General features: G+C 39.8%; 1 protein-coding gene across 1 annotated transcript in view; it reads left to right on the forward strand.

Moving 5' to 3' along the window:
- The first annotated feature begins 7414 nt into the window (after nt 1-7414).
- Nucleotides 7415-19931, forward strand: part of LOC122078642 (RAP domain-containing protein, chloroplastic) — a 43587-nt gene continuing 31070 nt past the window's right edge. Inside the window, exons 1-2 of the mRNA XM_042644726.1 lie at nt 7415-9474; nt 9588-9670. Coding sequence (XP_042500660.1) covers nt 7686-9474; nt 9588-9670 — 1872 coding nt within the window. The 5' untranslated portion in view covers nt 7415-7685. The remainder of the gene's footprint in view (nt 9475-9587; nt 9671-19931) is intronic.

The raw sequence follows: 19931 nt of genomic DNA on the forward strand, positions 1-19931 counted from the left end.
CTGGCCGGTTGCCTGATAGAATAAGTTCTTTTTATCAGTAGAATTCTATCGGCTAATCCCTCCAATCCTGGGCTTCCAAATAATTCCTACAAAGTCTTTGAAACATGTTGGACATAGGTAAGTGTTCAAATTGGTCAATTACCCTTCATTTCACCTGAGCTTTAATGCATGTGAATTGGGTTCAATAGGGTTTCCTAGGAACCAGCTGGGTTTCCAGCTCAACTAACCAGACCAAAGCCTATTCCTCTTTTTACACATTCAATTTAATAAATTATAATTTATGAAATCCTTACTCAAGCCCAATTTGGGTTTTAAGGACATATCACCAGGTCAGTTGTGTTCCAACTTACCCAATTTCACCCTGGGTGTACCGGCTATAGTTTCATTCTACCCTTTTCTGGGCAAAATTGGGGTTATGTGGAGGTTAACCCCACTCCCAATTCCATTGCTTTCTACCCAATTGGAAAAACCCCTATGACCTAGGGTTTCCGGGACAACCCTACAGCCAATTGGATCCCAATTGGGGTCCCAAAATTGGGGCTTTTGCTATGGGAGGCTAAATTGAGTCCCCACAATCAAATTTCCACTACCAATTTCAATTAATTCCCAACCCTACCCCTGGCTGAATTATTCCCTGGCTAAATTTACTGGGGCAAGTTAGGGTAATTACCTCTTTAGAGTTTTTGAGGTTTGCAGGCATGGTTGGAGATACCTAGTTGGTGTTGTGTGGCAGCAATTCTGGCAACTCTAGGATCCCTATGGCAGCTTGAGAAAGGAGAAGCAGCAGCACTGACAGAGGTAGAGGAGTAATAGCAGCAGCCTCTCCCCTCCTCTTCCTTTCCTTCTTCTTTTTCTTCCACTTTCTCCATTCTCTGCTCCATCGAATTCAGCAGTAAAGAGGGTGAGATCTATTTATTTATCCAAAACATCCCTTAGGGTTTGTTTGGCTAATGGCCTTAAAAATTAACCTATTAATTTATTAACTTTAAAAATTAAATAACAAAATCTAGACTCCATCAACCACTGGGGTAATTAGTGCATTAGGACCCTCAAACATGCCCCTATACATGGGAGGATTGGGCAGAATTATACCACAAAGGAGTGGGGCCCAGAACAGAAAAACCCAAATTTCTACATTCTGCCACTTAAACCAGCTGGCCGGTTTACCACTATAGGACCTACCGGATCCCTTCTCTGTGATCCAGTTGTTGTCCGACCTCTTGGGCTTGTAGGTCCAGCCAAAGTAGGATTGTTCATACCTCTCTTCTAACCATTTGCACTCCTTCCTTTGGTCTGCAGGTCAATCCAATTCCCTTTCTTGCTTCTATATACCATAGATCCACAACAAGGAAACCCACTTCCTGTTGTGAGCTGGGCCATACCCTTAGGCTCAGTTGCTTTAAATTTCAGGGTGTTAAAGGCACCACTGGATTGGGAAGATTAGCAAGCCTGACTGGCCTCTGGTCTCCTGAACTTAACTAGAGTTGGACTGAGATAAGGCTTGTGGAAGCCTTACTGGTTCCCTTGGACTCTTGTGACCCCATTGGTCTCTTTCCTATACCCTGTTGCCCAGTGAAATTATCCCGATATCGATCCTCGATAGACTTTGTCACTTGCATGACTTCAGCACAAGTCTATAGTTTAAGTCCCACAATTGTCGAACCAATGCTGGGCCTAAGCCCTTTCTTAAATTTCCTAGTCTTAGCCCTGTCATTTCTTATGTGGTCGAGAGCAAAGTAGTACAACTCCTCGTACCACTGTTGGTACTCTAGCACTGAGCTAGATCCTTCCACCATTTTTCGAGAACTCTATCACTCTACTGCCATTGAAACTCTAGGGAAGGTAGTTTTCGAAGAACGTATCCTTAAAATCTTCCCAAGTGGGATTGAGATTTGTCTTTAGAATAGTTTGGGTGGATCTCCACCTAGCATCCGCTTCATTCTGAAGCTAATAGCTTGCACACAGTATCTTCTGTTCATTAGTGCAACCCATAACTGTGAAAACCTTTTCTATGCCCTGGATCCATCTTGCTGGCAGAAGTTAATCTTAGCCAACATTGGAGAACTATGGTGGTCGGAGCCTTTGGAGTTTTCCCATCATCTTTGTAACACACTCACCTGTTCTGGTGGCTCGCCAAGTGTGGATGGGGTAGCTAGGCCAGCATGTACCAAAACTAGCACAAGTGGAGTGGGAGGTGCTGGAGGTGCATTCCTATTGTCCATAGTAGCTTGGATACGAGTATCGATCTCGGCCATAAATTGTGCCTCTCTATTCCATTCCCTGCATCATATTGCCCATTATTGTGGCAACATCTTCACGGTAAGGACTGGCAGGGCATCAGGTGCATTGGGTGGCTTGCCTCTACCTCACGTAGGGGAAGCGGGAGGCTGTGGATTCAAGTTAGATTGAGTGTTCCGATGTGACATAATTCCTGTATAGGAATTTCCATTGGCAACTACATAGACACATATAAGCATGGCATATAATTGAACATTCATAGGGTGAGGTCCCACATAAAGCAATAGGCATGGAAGAACAAAATAAAAATCAGAATTTTCAACAAAATGCCCCATTGGAAACAGGTCACCAGATTGACCATGTTGAATCCAATGGGTGTTTCCAGTGACAAAACAGGGGCCAATTTGGGCTCAAATATTCATCGAAAACAGGTCATTGGATTTAGGACCTGTTTCACCGACTGCTACCGGTGAAGCCCAAGATCACAATATAAGTGAGTTTGAGGCTCACTTTTTCACATCAAAAGCCTACTTTTGTTGTGGAGAAAAGGAGGAAATAGCCAAGGGAAGGTACCCTAGCCTTCTTCTGCTGTTCTTGAGTGTTTACGCATCCGTTCTTCGCTATACACGTGACCACAATTTGTTATTCTACACTTCCAACTTAAATTTTGAGATTTTTACTGAACATTTACTATTCTAATTTAGGTTTTGATCTCCAGAACCCTAGGTTCTCAACTTCTTCCAATGATGTCTTCATGTCGTAGCTCTTCCTACCATACAACAGCAAACCAACTGCCTGCCATTCTAGCAGAAGAGATGTAGGACCACCAATGGTTTCGGTTGGTGGTAAAACAAGTTTATTGGGATGCTTTTGAGGATAAGAATGTTGATCCCGACAAATAAGTCCATGCAAGAGATTTCTTCGATTTCGCATCTGTTAAAGATTTGACGTGATGGGTTGGTACCAAATTATAAAGCCAGAGAAGCTTAATTACCCCAGGCTCGTGAGGTGCTTCTACTATAGCCTCCGATGGGAGAACCATGGGACAAAGAATATACGCATCACCTTAATGATGAAGGGAATCTATATCTCCTTCAATATGGTAGAGTTGGCCTTCATTCAGGAGGGTGGCCAATGTCGGAGATTTGGCTTATTGTCCTAAGAGGACTGCCTTAACTGACTTTAAGAGCCTTGATGTCTAAGATGAGATGGACCGGATGTTGACTAGGGAGGAGTTTGGGTGGTCTCACTCCACAACCATGGTGCTACTTTGAAAATTATAAGCATGATAGTGCAACTGAACATCCTACCTACTGGCAGTCACTATGACGAGGTCTCCATCCTATAGGCGAATGTAACCTATTGTATCTATGTAAGGAACCAACTCAACCTTCCCTACATCATCATGTGCAACATGGTGAATAAGGTTGAGGATTTTCAGGCTGGAAATCTGTGTTATGGAAAACTACTGACTTCAGTGTTTAACGACTTCAGGGTGAACTATGAGGAGGAGGCTTTAGGGACTGATGTGACGAACTTCAACTATGAGTCCCTCAGGAAAATGACCATCAACATCAATGATGCCACTGAGGATGATGAGGATGAGAATGTGGGGCTAGAGCAGCAGCATCCTATGGATGTGAAGGGGAACCCCAAGGGTGGACTCGGACAGGATGATGTTATTCCACCCGCTCCTGGGGACTTTCCACCACCACCACCACCAGGATCGATGGGGACATCTGTGGCCTCTTCTTTTAGGGGGCTATAAGAATTTGGGTGGAGTGACGTGGTTAGTCGTTTGGACGCCATGAACAATATTCTTAGGAGGATGGACAACCAGAATGAGAGAGTGGATCGAAGGTACTATATCCTGGATGCTCATGTCATGTCATTGGAGCAGCAACTGAAGGACATGGCATTGTTCTTTGGGATACCTCCGACACAGGTAGCAACAAGCACCACCACCAACACCAAATCAGGAATAGTGGCACTAGGATGCTCGTCTAGCCTTAGGATTTTTTGCTTTCTTGCTTTCTTACACAACAGGTTTTACATTCTAGTTATGATGTCTTAGGTTTTATTTCTGCACTTTTCTTCTTGTTTCTACCTGCTTTCATTTATGAACTTTATTATGGAGTTAGTTAGGATTTTCCTGTGTTTAGTATTTATTTTTGGGAAAAATTACATAAAAACTTATGTACTCAAGTTCTTTTATCAATAAAATGGATTTTACACCTATGCTTGTCTCTAATTTATGCACTATTTATTGTTGGTTGATTTAAGATTTTTAATTTCATCCTAATCCCCAAAATCCTAAGGTCTAGGTAAATTGTGAGTTAAGATAGAGCATCGCACTCTGATACCAAGTAGTCACACCTAAGTCCTGCTAGGATACCAACGGTGTGAATAAGAAGCTTACCCATCTTATATTTTTACCAGGATCTCTGATAGTAGTACATTTACCATCATAATCACACATTACTAAATCATCTAAAATCGTCGCAGCAGAATCCAGAGTATGGTATAAGCTGAATAACGTAAATATGTTATTGAAAACTACAACTGTTAATATATTATATAACACAAGTTATTCTTTTTCGCATATATCAAAACATACATATAGTAACACAAAATGTATACCATCCAAAAATACAGAATCAAAGATGATGACCATCACTCGGCTTAAGGTGCGGCATACACATTAGTATCACAAGCACAATCGGGATTGTGCTCCTTAGGTACTGGTGTCCACCAATCATCATCATACTCAGGCATAAAGGAAGAAGTATCACTGCCCAGTGGCACAAAAACACTTGCATCATCATCTAAAAAGCAACATGCATATGGTGCTTGTTGTCGGAGGTGGAAACTAGCTTAGTGAGGGATAGGGTTCATGCAAGCATATACATATATCCTATGATGCGAGAATAATGCAGCTGATTTTACTTTAAACCACCTAACATACAATTAAGTTGGGTTCATGAACCCACAATAGATTAGGTTGTATCACTAGTCCCAGAAATTGCACATCAATCACCCAATGATACAAACCCTAGTCATGAATAGGAGCCTGTGGGTCCCAGAATGGTACCGTCGTCACCTAGAAAACCTTGATGACCCCCTCTGGTAGTCATGGCACCAAAATTATCATTGGCCATGCTGGACTAGTTTCCACCCCCGACAACAATCATATCATACTGTTGAAGTGGCATTCCGGAAATGTTCATCAAACATACCATAGTTGGGTTATCCAACACGTTAACCCCTGTTGGCAAGGGATCTAGCATATCTCTTCCCTATAATTTCTCTCCCATCTTATGGTTCTCTCTTTTTCTTAGACCACCGCATCCCTCTCTTTTCTCCCTCTTCCACTATCTTTCTCCCACGCTTCTCTCCCCTATTTTTTCTCACACTTTGCACATTCTCTATCACTCTCTCTCTCACACACGTCTGTCATGCCCTGTTCTAGCCCCTAAAATCTCTCTCCTATTTCATCTCGCCCTCCTATATCTCTCTTCTATAATTCCTCTCTCACTTATAACTCCATCTCCTCCCACAACTCCCACTCACACCATAGCTCTTTTGCTCTTTCACACATTCCTTATTTAAGGAATGCTTCTCCATTGTTTGTGGTTCTTCTTCCTCTCCTCCATAGATTTACATAACAATTATCTCTCCCATCTCACTACTTTTATCCACCATCACTAGTTGGTTCATCATGATTTCACTTGGAGAAGACTTCATTGAGAAGACTATTATTCACCAGCGTTCGTTTGCATCCATGAAAGTCTGTAGTTGCTGCCCTTCATTGAATCGCACTATGAGCGGCTAAGTCCCATTTCTATCCTTAGGTTTAGTTGAAGTTTTGGTTTATTATTATTTGATTTCTAGTTGTAAAGCATATTTGATTGTTTGATATTAAAGACCCTTTCCCTTGTGAATGATTGTTTAATATTTAAATTAGTTTAGAATATTTGTCTTTGTGATTCATTTATTCTATTCAAACAATGGTATTTTATGTGATTTTTTACAAACAGTAACGATAGCCTTTAACCAATTAAACTAAGTGTGATAAGTGAAAGCGATAAACGATAGTGCTTGACAAGATAAGTTATACTTTGGGTAGCCTGGAATTATAATTTTGTGGTTACAATGGAACTAATAGTTTTAGTGGACCGCGAAGTATGTACCAGAGATTAGGTTATAATACCAAAATGAATTCAAAACCTAAGGATAAATTCTTCTCATTAATTCACATCTTTGTTAATTAGCTTTTACCTAGTTTTCATTTAAATTTAGAATTTAAAATTTTGATTTTTAAAACAACATTCACATCAATTTTAGTAAATTTAGCCTTTCAAATCTCTATGGGTTTGACCCCTTTCTACCACTATCTCATAGTTTAGTTAGGGTTTTATTTTGATTTATTCACGACAACGATCAATAGCTCACAATGTGGGTACGATTGATAGAATCTACAACATTCATGTGAGGGTTATGTAATTTAAAACTTAACAAGAGAGGGGAGTGACATAAATGAAAACTCTAGGGGAAGGGAGTATAGTTTCCTCTAAATATTCAAGCTTGTTATGAGCATGGTTATTTTGTTTGGGTATGAGATTTTTATAAGTGACCCAAGGGTCTGCATGTCAGCTCCTGTAGACTCCTCTAGTCCACTAATGAAGGGCCAATTTGGTGCTGGGACTCAACCTGCATGTCATTCAAACTATCCTTGATACTCGCCTAGTGTCTCCCTGTTAGAGTTTGGTAAAAACACCAAAAGAATTTGTAATGGGGTGGTCTATAATGAGCTTGAAGATCAGCCAAGAACACTTCCTGATAAATGATCCCTCAATATTTTGTATTCTTGTTTACCAGTATTACTCAATTGAGAAGTCTGAGTTAGGGATGGCTGGGCAGGGGTGATTCCAATCTGTTAAAACTCTCTACCTAAACTTTTTTTTTTTTGGAAAAAGAAGGCTACCTAGTTGCATAACCCTTGCTTAAGTGTGCCTAGACACATGAATGTGCAAAATTACCATCCTACCTCCTATCAAATAAAAAAAATACTATACATGAAAATGGCACTTATATGCTCTCATTGGCCACGCTGGTGCAGGACCTACACAGCCAGGCAAGAAATTAAATTAACCTAATGAATAATAATAGTACAATAAATGGAAGGAGTGAGAATCTGAGCTGCGTGCGAGTGCCATTGGCCAACGGCTGACGATAACAGATAGGGGCCTAGTTCTGGTGGGAGGGGACGAAGCTTGAAACCATTCTCAATCCCGACTTTAATAACTGTATTTCTGGTTATGTTGATCTCTGCCTGTTGATTTACATCTCTTTCTGAAGTTTCGATTATAAAACTGTATTTTGTTTCTACTCACCTTTCGTGATTCCTACTTTTTAACCTGTTTGATTCAATTTTTCGTCATCGGAAAATGGAAGGGTTGTTGGACACATTTTCAACTCAAAGGTGCTTACGAACTCCCAATTTTACTAAACCAGTTCACAATCTTCCAACGACAAATTTAGGATCTGGGTTTTGTAATTGGAAGCTTGACCACGGCTTTCTTCGTAGGAGTTGCAGAAATGTAGGTCGGGTTGTCTCTCTAACTGTTAAGAGCGTTGAGGAGGATGAAAAAGAGGTTAATACGAATTGGGAACTTGAGTTTCTTGGGGAGCTTGACCCATTGGGTTTCCAGCCCCCTAAGAAGAGAAACCGTCACAAGTCGAAATTTCTGGAAGACACTGAAGGGATGGACTGGTGTGTGAGGGCGAGGAAGATTGCTTTGAGGTCAATTGGGGCACGGGGATTGTCTCGTTCCATGGAAGACTTGTTTACTGTAAAGACAAAGAAAAAGAAGAACAAGAAATTCAGTAAGAAGAACAAGATACCTGAAGAAGGAAAAGCGGATTCCGAATTTAATGATAGAGGAGATCGAAGTGAAATGGAGGAGATCGATCCTTCTGATGGAAACAGTCACCTTAGAAGCATGGTTGCGGATGGTATGTTTGAAGAAAGGAAAGAGAGAACAAAGGAAGCTTTTGTGCATAGACTTTCCTCCCATTTCTCTGGACCTTCTGACAGGAAGAAAGAAATCAACTTGAACAAAGCCATTGTAGATGCACAGACTGCAGAAGAAGTACTAGAAGTAACCTCTGATATAATCACAGCTGTTGGGAAAGGGTTGAACCCTTCGCCTCTCACCCCTCTAAACATTGCAACTGCCCTCCACCGAATTGCCAAAAACATGGAAAAGAATTCTGTAATGAGAACTCGTAGGCTGGCCATTGCCCGTCAAAGAGAGATGTCTATGCTTGTGGGTATTGCAATGGCAGCCCTACCAGAATGCTCTGCTCAGGGTATTTCAAACATTGCGTGGGCACTGTCCAAGATAGGAGGTGAGCAGCTTTTTCTGACGGAAATGGATAGAGTTGCTGAAGTAGCTGTTACCAAGGTCGGGGAGTTCAATTCACAAAATGTCGCGAATGTTGCTGGTGCTTTTGCTTCAATGCAGCATTCTGCACTGGAACTATTCTCAGAATTATCAACAAGGGCATCTGATATAATTCACACTTTCCGGGGCCAAGAACTTGCTCAGGTCTTGTGGGCCTTTGCTTCTCTCTATGAGCCAGCCGATCTTTTGCTTGATTCCCTTGATAATACTTTCAAGGATGCAGAAGATCTCCAATGCTGTTTTGAAGAAAAATCAACCTCCGAAGAATACGGTAGTGTGGAAAGCATAGGAAATTTGACTTTGGAAGAGTCCTCTGACTCCCCTGTACTCAAATTCAACAGAGATCAGCTTGGGAATGTAGCGTGGTCTTATGCTGTTCTTGGCCAAATGGATCGGGTTTTCTTCTCCAACATATGGCACACTCTGTGCCATTTTGAGGAGCAAAGGATCTCAGGACAGTATAGAGAGGACATTATGTTCGCTTCCCAGGTTCATCTTGTGAATCAGTGCTTGAAGCTCGAAAATCCACACCTTCAGTTATCGCTGAAGAGTGATCTGCAGGAGAAAATTGCACATGCAGGAAGAACAAAGAGGTTTAATCAGAAAACAACTTCATCATTCCAAAGGGAGGTGGCCCGCCTTCTTGTAAGCACAGGCCTTGATTGGGTTAGAGAATTTTCTGTTGATGGATACACCTTGGATGCAGTCTTGGTTGACCAGAAGGTTGCTTTGGAGATTGATGGACCAACTCACTTCTCAAGGAATTCTGGTACATCCCTTCACCTATATATTTACTTTCTTTCTCCAGTGCATCTATTTTCTTTGGAGTACCCATGTCATTATCTGTGCATTTTTGAGCGATTTTCGTCTATTAATTTCCAGGTACTCCATTAGGTCATACAATTCTCAAACGTCGCTACATTTTTTCTGCTGGCTGGAAACTAGTATCGTTATCTTATCAAGAGGTGAGTTCTGTATGTCAGACACTTCATTTTTAATGCAGTGCTAATCTCAAACCAGTGAAATCCAATGGGAGATTAGCTTGTGCCAAGATCACAGGTATAGGGGCAACTCAGATATGCATGGAATTCTGGTCGAATGTTCTATTTGTCAAGGAGAACAAGTTTGTAAAATCTTGTGTTGATTTACTAGTTGGATTTGAAGATATTAAGGAGTTACTAAAATAAATAGCTGAAATAGAAATTCCAGATTCAGTGACTACTGAAAATAGCAAGTAGGAACCAGATTTGGAGAATCAAAAGATTCTCAAAATAGTAAGTGGCTGAAATAGAAAGTCAGTTTTAGTAACCAAAGAAAATAGCACGTAAACCAAGGAAGAGCAAGTAGGGTTCAATATAGAAACAAAAGTCTGAATTAGTAGCTTGCCTGAACAGAATTAGCAAGTACTTGAGCAAATAGACACTAGCATGATAATAGAAAGTATAAATGAAATCAGTGCTGTAACAGCACTCAGACTAGGCAGTAATCTGTCAATAAAACTTGGAACCGATGGACTAAACCGTATATTGACAGTGAAACCAGATCTGAAACTGAGGAGAAAATTGATATTGTTAGAGATAAGAATAGCAACTTAAGAGATAAAACCAAAGTTTTTAAGGCGGTAAGGCGACGGAGGCGTTTGAGGGTATTTCAGAGTGCCTTAGCGATAAGGCGGGCATAAAGCATTGCCTTATTGACTAAAGCGTTCCTGTGTAATTCTCTTATAAAACCAATCTATTTGGTTCAAATCCTAGTTGAATCCTATTACTCATATGTTAAATAAATATTAAAGGTTCATATTCATACCAATGTAAGATATTCATCAAGAAAACAAATCAATAAAGTGAATAAACTAAGTTCATCTCATCATAGCATATTAACATATAATATTAATACATAATTATGAAACAAAATTATAAATATAAAGAAAAGAAGACATAAAAAATACAAGTATTTATTATACTTACCTCTATGATGCCAAAATGAGTGCCTAAGCCCTAAGGTCATCCACTATATTTCTACTCCTGTCAAAGAAGAATGTAGCTCACCGCTGCTGGAGCAAAATGGTCGCTTAGATCAGTGGTTCTTCCTTGTTCCTTGATTCATTCTCAAAGCCCTTTCTTAAAACCCTTGACAAAATCCAAACCCTGTTTGTGAATTTTGTTTTTGTTTTGTTTGTTTTGGTTATTTTTGGTGGAGTAAAGCTGATCCCATACATCTCAAGTGTTAATAAAATCATACACTTACCAATAAAAAATATATATTTGGAATCTTCATCAAGTAATTTTAAAATGTGTTAAAAAAAAAAACCCCCATAAGGCACCACTTCACGTAAGGCGGAGCACTGCCTTACCATCTCTAGACCGCATTAGCACCAAGGCGCTGGCAAGGCGTCGCCTTAGCAGCACCTTAAAAACTATGGATAAAACAGAAACTTGAAACTTGTATGTGCAAGGAGAGGAAATAAGAGATCTAATCTAAAAGAAGAAATAGAAGTTACAAGAGAAGAAAGAAGATAGAGTAAGAAGAAAAGATGATGCAGTGCAAGGCCAGTCCAAACAGGCCCTGAGATGGTTCAGATGAGTTAAGACATATCCAGCCTAAACCAAGGCCTATTTTGGCCATCGGTTTTAGTGGTGTTCAGGCCCATGTTTGGTCCCATGTGTTGGTCATCTTACCCCTGGTCAAGCTCAAGTTTCTGCTCCATGTAGCCATTGAACAGCAGGAATTGAAAGATGAGGTTTTGTGGGACCCAACCTGGCCTTTACGTGGAGATTTTGGACTGAATACTTCCTTGCGGGAAAATTCTATTTGAAGATCTTTGTGGCCTCATGGCGCCAGCTTGCAAGGGGGAAGAATAAGAGCTGCGAGATTTTAGGATATCTTTGAGCTCATCTAGTTTCTTTTTTCAGTACTTTCTATTTTCTTGTAGGCTAATTGAGTCAATAGCTAGGTAGGTATTTTCTATTTTCAGTTTTCTCTTTTTAGAAAATAGATTTGGGTAGGAAGTTTCTATTGCTATTAATACTCTCCCTTGCATGGAGAGTCTGTTTTGTAACTTGGTTTACTTAGTTTTATAAATAAGAAAGGGTGACCTAGGTTTTTGGTTATTGAGAAAAGATACTCTTATGAGTGTGCTTCTATGGTGAATAGGGGTGCACCAGGGCCGGGTTGGGCTGGGCTTCTTAAAACCCTAGTCCAACCCTGAGTCCCCTTAACTGGGCCCAAACCCACCCTGACCCTAACTCAGGGCCGCAAAACTTCAACCTAGGCCCAATCCTTCAGGGTTCAGCCCAACCCTTACCCGCCCTGATTGGCCTTGATTTTTCATGTTCGGGCCGGGATGACCCTGACCCTGGTTTGCCATTAAGGGCCGGCTATACCCTTTTTTTTTATATAAAAAGCAAGGGAGATTTTTTTTTTTCTTTTTTTGTGAAGAAAGCAAGAGAGATCGGTGAGAAGATATATTAGGGTTTTGAGGTGTCATTGACTCAATGTCAAACAATATCTAAAATTAGGTTAATATCAGGGTCAAAACTAGGGTCAATATCAAGTGCAAAATCCAGGGCCGGGTTCAGGGCGGGCTCGGCGGGCCAAAGACATCAACCCTTACCCACCCTGACCTTGACTCAGGGTCGGGCTAGCCCTCAGGGCCTAAAATTTTAGGTTGGTACTTGTTCGGGATCAGGGCTGGCCAAGGGCGGGTTCGGACCTTCAGGGCCAAACTTGCACCCCTAATGGTGAAGTAGCAACAACCTTGTTGTGGTGAAGCAATAGGTTGATGGGTGGTGACTTACTGCAGGGCTTTGGTGGTGAAGCCAAGGTCATATCCCTTTTCCACTTTCCTTATCTTCTTCTCTATTTCTTGTATTTTTTTATTTATTTTTATTTTGTTCTTACCAGTATTGCGATACTCTAGCATATACCCTCTTTGTCATGGGCTATTTCCAGGTCACATCAGTACTTCTTTGTTGATTAAACCTCTCACTAATTATGTTCTCTAAGTTCTGATAATTTTCCAGTCCTGTTAATTCTGTTCTCTACGTTCTGATATTTTTCCAATCCTGAATACTGCATGCGATAGTGTTTTTTTATTCTACTGCAGCAAGTTCTCATCTTCTGCCCTCAATTCTGGAACATCTTGTCACACCCTACCTTGCCCTTTATATGGCACAGGTGCGCCGGCACTGGATACCTCACCGCATCCAGTTAGCCAGCCAAACCAGGATCCTACTCCAGGAGAGTCCACAACACCACAACCATATATGCTAAAATCAAAATCAGAGTTCGCAACGGATCATATAAAATCAAATAAAGATAATATCCACCCAGTGCTTCTGTGTGATATTTGATACCATATATACAATGATTCACAACAACATATACAGTAATCCACATATATATATATATATATATACATTCATCCCATTCTAAAACAAATATTTACACAAAATATCTTCCAACAGTAGTTTTACCCTCCAACATGTATCAACAAAAACTGATTTCCGCCACTATCCACATATATACGCAAAAGGATAATCAAATACTTCAGTCCTCAATATTGCTGTCCACCGTATGCACAATCATCACATTTGCAATCATGTCCATAGCTGAAATAATCAAAATCCGGAATACAAGCCAACTGATCCATAACCACGTCATCATGCTCTGAATTATCAACTTGTAGCTGACTGCTCTCCTCATCTATGGAACAATGAAATGGGGGGTGAGCGCATGGTGATGCTCAGTGAGGGGGTGGAATAGAAACAAACACATGCATCCATATGTAATACATGCTCCACACAATAGAATGATGCTCCTGAAGCCATTTATTTAACTATTCAGATTTCCTAGTCCATTACTAAGTCTCATCCCCTATGGGTATAAGTGCTACCGACACAGGTGGCATTTCCTATCCTATACGTTGGGCTTCAGGAATACAAGCTACGCTGTAGGCAGGAGCCAACCAGTGCCGGCTAACCCCTAAAAGGTAACTCTATATCATAAATATATCTACAGGCATACAATACGTCGTATCCTGTTATACACGCTCACACCCATACACATCCACCATTGGTGCAGTACGTCGTACCACTTACAGTGTACTGCTGATCACGCAGTCACTTTTATTAGGATTAGTCCGTACCTAACCCCTTACGGACAAGGGGTGTAGCACTTGGGGTTATGATACCTAGCCCAACATTCTATATGGTGCACAACAAATCATCCGAACCATATATGCACACATGGGCACCTGCACGTGACCCATCTTACTTACCTTTCCTTCCACATTTCCACCACCATCATATCCATCATGTCACAAATATGCAAGTAGATGCAAATGATGAAAATGAATGCAAATGCACAAATACAACAAATAATGCAATGCAAATGCACAAATACAACAAGTAATGCATGCTCAACATTAATAAACACACCAAAAGAATGGGAGTTGAGAAGGGCACCCACTCACAGTGAATATTAGGGCCCATAATCTCTCCTGGTGCCGAGGAATCTCTCTCACGGCTATCTAGGATTCCTAAAAATCAACAATTATACACATGTATTAAAATTAGGTAAATTTTTATCTACCCCTAACAGTGCTACCTAATATCTCCCTAATAAGATCATCTATAACCTCCCTTATATGCTCCACAATTCCTCTTCAAGTCCAATGCAAATTTCATTTTAAATCCTTAGGGTCTTACATGGGATTCAGTAGAAATTTCAAATTTCCCCCAATTTGACCCAATTTCTTATATGAAATTATGAATTTAGAGTGGATATCAGTATTTTAACTTCAAAATTGATGATAAATTCTCAATTCCATAAGCATGCATGGAATTCATACTCAATATCTCTTGCATTTGTCCCTATACTCTCAGATTAGTGAAATTGAGATGGGATTTCTTTCCAATTTCAAATTAATTCTCTGTTCCAGAGCTTCAAGTAAGGAACCCAGTCTTCCAGTTCCAAATTGGCCTTCAATAATGAAGATCCCATCTCAGATTTCATTTCATATATATATATATATAATTCCATCTACAATAGTAAAATAAAACCAATTTTCATGATAAACCCTCAATTTGAGGTTGCATGTTTGAAATAAATCATTAATCTTACCATGCATGTGATCTATCATCAATTCCCACCTTGCAGGTGAATCTTGGACCTTAAAACAGTGAAATAAAAATGAATTTTCACCTTGCATGTGGAGAATTAATCTTCAATTAACTTGCATGTAAATTTCAGACCTTAGAACAGTAAAATTGAATAGATTTTCTCCTCATCCACATGGAATTTTTCCTAATTAAGGAGAGTCAGTGAGAATCCTCACTCTCTGTAGGAATCGGTCATGGTGTTTACATCAATTGACTAAATTATTACATTCCTTTCCAATTTAATCCAGCAATTTCAGAGAAATTAAACTCTATGTAGTTGAGTTGTTACTGAAATTTCCAGATTTCCTCTCTTTTCACAAATTATAGTCCAAATCAGTTTAAACCCCCTTTTATTTTAAAAAATCCCTCTTATTAGAAGTTAATCTAGGTGAGATTTCTTACCTTTTTGCTGAATTCTCTAGCAATCTCCCAAGCAAATCGATCTCTATAGCAATTTCTCTCTCTTCTTTCTCCTTTCTTCCCCTTACTAAAGGGTGAATAGAATCTGAGAAATAAAGGTTAGATCATTTGAGAAATAAAGGTTAGATAGGAGGTGATGGCCTTTATATATCCCCTCCTTTTATAATATTAAAATATACATTTTATATTTATCTTTTGCACCCTTTTTACCGAACCGGCAGTTGCCGCTTGCTCTCTGTCAGTTAAGTCCGATATCTTCTTGTTCATCCGGAATTGATCCGGCTAGCCGGTTGAATTTCCGGATAAATCCGGCAGTTGCTGGTTGCACTCTGCCATCAAAAGACCTGCCAAATTCTGCAAAACAGAACTGAACCGGTAGTTGCCGGTTGACCTCTGTTTCTTGGCTTGTTCAGACAGTTTATACGAAAATGATCATATCTTTCTCGTCCGAACTCGGATTGATATGATTCAAGTTGCATTAGACTCACAACTCAATACTCTATCATTTTGTAGGAGAAATCATCTTCAGATATTGTCATATAAAATGACTAAAATGCCCATGAACATGAACCTTTCTGAAATCACCGCAATTGTAATGACATGTTGTAAACAACATGTATCCAAACTTGTTCGTGTCTTATTATTTAGTCATTTTGGCATCACCTAGGGTCATTCTATTATCCAACTTTATCAAGGTTATTAATTTACCTCTTGGCCCACTTTCTTGCTGATCCCTCTAACAACATTGGCAGTAGGCACAAGTACATGTTGGGTCATTCTTCCCTTCCTGGCATTCCACTGCTGTCAACCAAGCTAGTGTTGGCCTCTCCAATTTGTTACTCTTGCCTGTTCATAGCCAATGTAAAAAGGTGAGATTTGGGATGTTACACATCTAGCCATTGGAATTATCTGAGATTTTAGTACGTCATTCTTTCATCTTGCTGCTGCCTTCAACCCCAATCTGAAGCCCAGCAGACTGCTGCTTTGATAGATATAGTAGATTCTCCTAGTTATTAATTTCCTCTTTCTTAACTTTCTATTTTCTGTTCCTAGTTGTTTTATTTAATCCAACCAGCAGATGACCCCAAGGTTTTAGGTACATAATCAACCCTTAAAGACCTCCATTCGATTGTGTTGTCAGCCCTATCCATTGGCCAGATTAGGAGCATGGTTTGAGGTCTCAATTTCGGGCATGGTTTCACCGAGGCCCAAAATCAAGATGTGGCGAAACCTGGTAATTTTTTCAGGACAACTCAGGGATGGGTTTTGGTGGCCATATGGCCAAGTTAGCCCCTAAAACTTGCCATCCAACCTATTTTTGGCCTTCTAAACACAGTGAAAACATTAGGTTTTAAAATCAAACCTAAAATGGTAGTTTGACTTCGGACCCCAGATAGTTTACAACGTAGGTGAGCTCTACCCCTAGGCTATTCCACATAATATCTAGTACTAATCGAACACATATAATTCAATTAAATTTGTAAAACAACATAAAAAATCATAAGGAATTAAAAAACATAAAAAATGGTTTGTTATACACGGATGACTCATATGTGAGAGTGAACAACAGATAATATGATGCAGATTAATAACCCAAATAGGCTTGTTTTATTAGGAATAAGCCTAGGGTTGGGTTGTATATGTGTTGGGCCTTCAGTCCATGTGGTTTGGAATGTATTAGACCACTTTTAAGGGTTTAAAAGAGGGGCTCTAAGATTGAGTACGAGATTACTAGTTAGTTTCATTTTTTCATTTGTTTCCATTTTAGTTGGGCTTTGATGGGGTTATTAGTTTATAATTTTAGTACCTTATTAGTTTATAATTTCAGTACCTAGTTAGTTTCTAATTTCTTATTTCCTAGTTTCTATTTTTAATTTTAGTAACTACAGGTCTTGTGTTTATTTAGTTTCCTATTTCAGTTTTTGGAAACTAAAGGTAGTTTCTATTTCTTGTAATCACCCCATCATTATTATAAATAAAGGAGAGCTCTCATTAGTAGAACCATGATTTATGAATGAAAAAAAGAAGCTTTCTGCTATGTCTTTACTGGGACTGCTGCGTGTTTGATCACAGTGGAAGGGAGTGGTGTTTGATCCATTTGACTCCTTACGGTGGGAAGCCCGGGATGATCTACTACAAGTGTTTTCTTTTTCTTCAAATATTCTTCTTTCTTTTTCAAGGTTATTTACAAGATTATATTGTGGTTCTACAGCCAGGTAATAGATCTGAACTTTCTTATTTCTGGTTCTGGAATTCCCAGATTTCTCCTACTCGACCCTTCACTGATCTGGACAACTAGCCACTTGATGGATCTCCAATTTTGGTAGATTGTTAGGCCAAGTAAGAGGGTGGTTCGACCCTAGTTTGGACTGAATCAGACTTGGGGTTTTATTGCTATGATAATTTTCCCTATTCTGTCCGATTCTAATTAGTTCAGTTTCTGTCCAGAATTTTGGTTCGATTTGTCCTGAAAATTGCTTAGTGTTTGCTGGCCTTGTTCCTCATTACTTTAATTTCTTTAAGTTGGTGATTTAAGCCCTTACTTCCTGATTATCATTCAGTTACAGATTTCTGAATTTCTGAGATCGATTGGTCTGTTTGAGTTTCTTCTATTTCTGTGGTGTTTTATTATTGTTTGTGGGCTGTTACGATCCTATTCATACTTCTGGTTAGCCCTATCATCTGGTAAATCGTCAGATCTCCTAATCTCCAATTTCTGGGTTTGAAAATTCTGATTTACAAGGAACTGTTTTATTCTTTAATTCTGATCTGTCAGTTGCTGTCCTACCTTGGTTACTTATGGTTGTTCTTTGGTTTAAAAGTTCCTATTGTTTGGGGTCTAGTCTGAGCTTTCAAATCTAGTCCTACATAGCAATAAAACCCCAGGTCTGATTCAGTCCAAACTAGGGTCGAACCACCCTCTTACTTGGCCTAACAATCGACCAAAATTGGAGATCCATCAAGTGGCTGGTTGTCCAGATCAGTGAAGGGTCGAGTAGGAGAAATCTGGGAATTCCAGAACCAGAAATAGGAAAGTTCAGATCTATTACCTGGCTGTAGAACCACAATATAATCTTGTAAATAACCTTGAAAAGGAAAGAAGAATACTTGAAGAAGAAGAAAACACTTGTAGTCGATCCTCCCGGGCTTCCCACCATAAGGAGTCGAATGGATCAAACACCACTCCCTTCCACTGTGATCAAACACACATAGCAGCAAACTTCTTTTTTTCATTCATAAATCATGGCTCTACTAATGAGAGCTCTCCTTTATTTATAATAATGATGGGGTGATTACAAGAAATATAAACTACCTTTAGTTTTCAAAAACTGAAATAGGAAACTAAATAAACACAAGACCTCTAGTTACTAAAATAAAAAATAGAAACTAAGAAATGAGAAATTAGAAACTAACTAGGTACTGAAATTAGGAACTAATTAGGTACTAAAATTATAAACTAAATAACCCCATCAAAGCCCAACTAAAAAGGAAACTAACTAGTAATCCCATCCTCAATCTTAGAACCCCTCTTTTAGACCCTTAAAAGTGGCCTAGTACATTCCAAACCACATGGACTGAAGGCCCAACACATATACAACCCAACCCTAGGCTTATTCCTAATAAAACAAGCCTATTTGGGTTATTAATTTATATCACAATAGTGTTGGACAATACAAGTGGACGAATCACCTTATGCACATCTTGAAGTCCTAGAATCCTAGCATTGAAATGAGTGCCGAGCCAGATCATATTTTCCACCATGTTATTGTTACTGATGTCAAATCTGGTTTTGCTCTAATTGAATCACAAATGCTGGCCATGTTATAGTATGTTGGAAGTAATACTCGAAGTCATCCACAACAGCCCTATAAATGGAATCATCAGCGTACTGGAAGTACCCTAACCTTGGGTATATATCTCTGAAATGTAAGGAACTCGATCGAGAGCCACACCTACTAGTTGGTGCCTATGGAATCGGAAATGGAAATGGAACCGGAACAGGAACCGGCACCAGCATATATTGTTGAGAGTATAGGAACTTGAAGATGTTATCCACAAAACCTGACCTAGTGTGTGAATGTGACTAGCCCTCACATACTTAGATGCAGAGGGGAAAGAGCTGGCCTATGGCACCTGTCCAAACTTACCAAACTAAGTATCCCCGTGCCATTTATGGATAACAGTTCATGCAACTGCTCCTTATGAAATATGAATACCACTCTTCATACTCAAGCCTCTGAGATGTTAGTCAAGTTCCCGATTGAGACATCCATGGAGTCTATGCTATTATGCTGCTCCTCACTACTAAGTATGAATAGGCCACGTGTGCCTCTCGTGTAGGCTACACGTGTGGGGGCACGTGCATCGTGGTCCAAATCCTATGTGGCATAAATGAACTGAGCCTCTTTTGTGAACCTCACCGGCCCAAGCTCTGGCTCCATGATGTAGATTCACATTATGAAAGAAGATATGAGAGGAAGAAGGGTCCAGCCAAGAAGGCCCAATCGACCCCCACTTAGACTATTTGAGTGGCTCAGTCATTAATTAGAAATAAGGGCCCATTGGGCCCATCGGCTAGGGGGTTATTTAATTATTTTTTTTTAATTAATTAGAGACCCGTGGGGCCTATCGATTTATGTTCCCT

Source organism: Macadamia integrifolia, chromosome 5 (genome assembly GCF_013358625.1).
Source record: "Macadamia integrifolia cultivar HAES 741 chromosome 5, SCU_Mint_v3, whole genome shotgun sequence".
Lineage (NCBI taxonomy): Eukaryota > Viridiplantae > Streptophyta > Magnoliopsida > Proteales > Proteaceae > Macadamia > Macadamia integrifolia.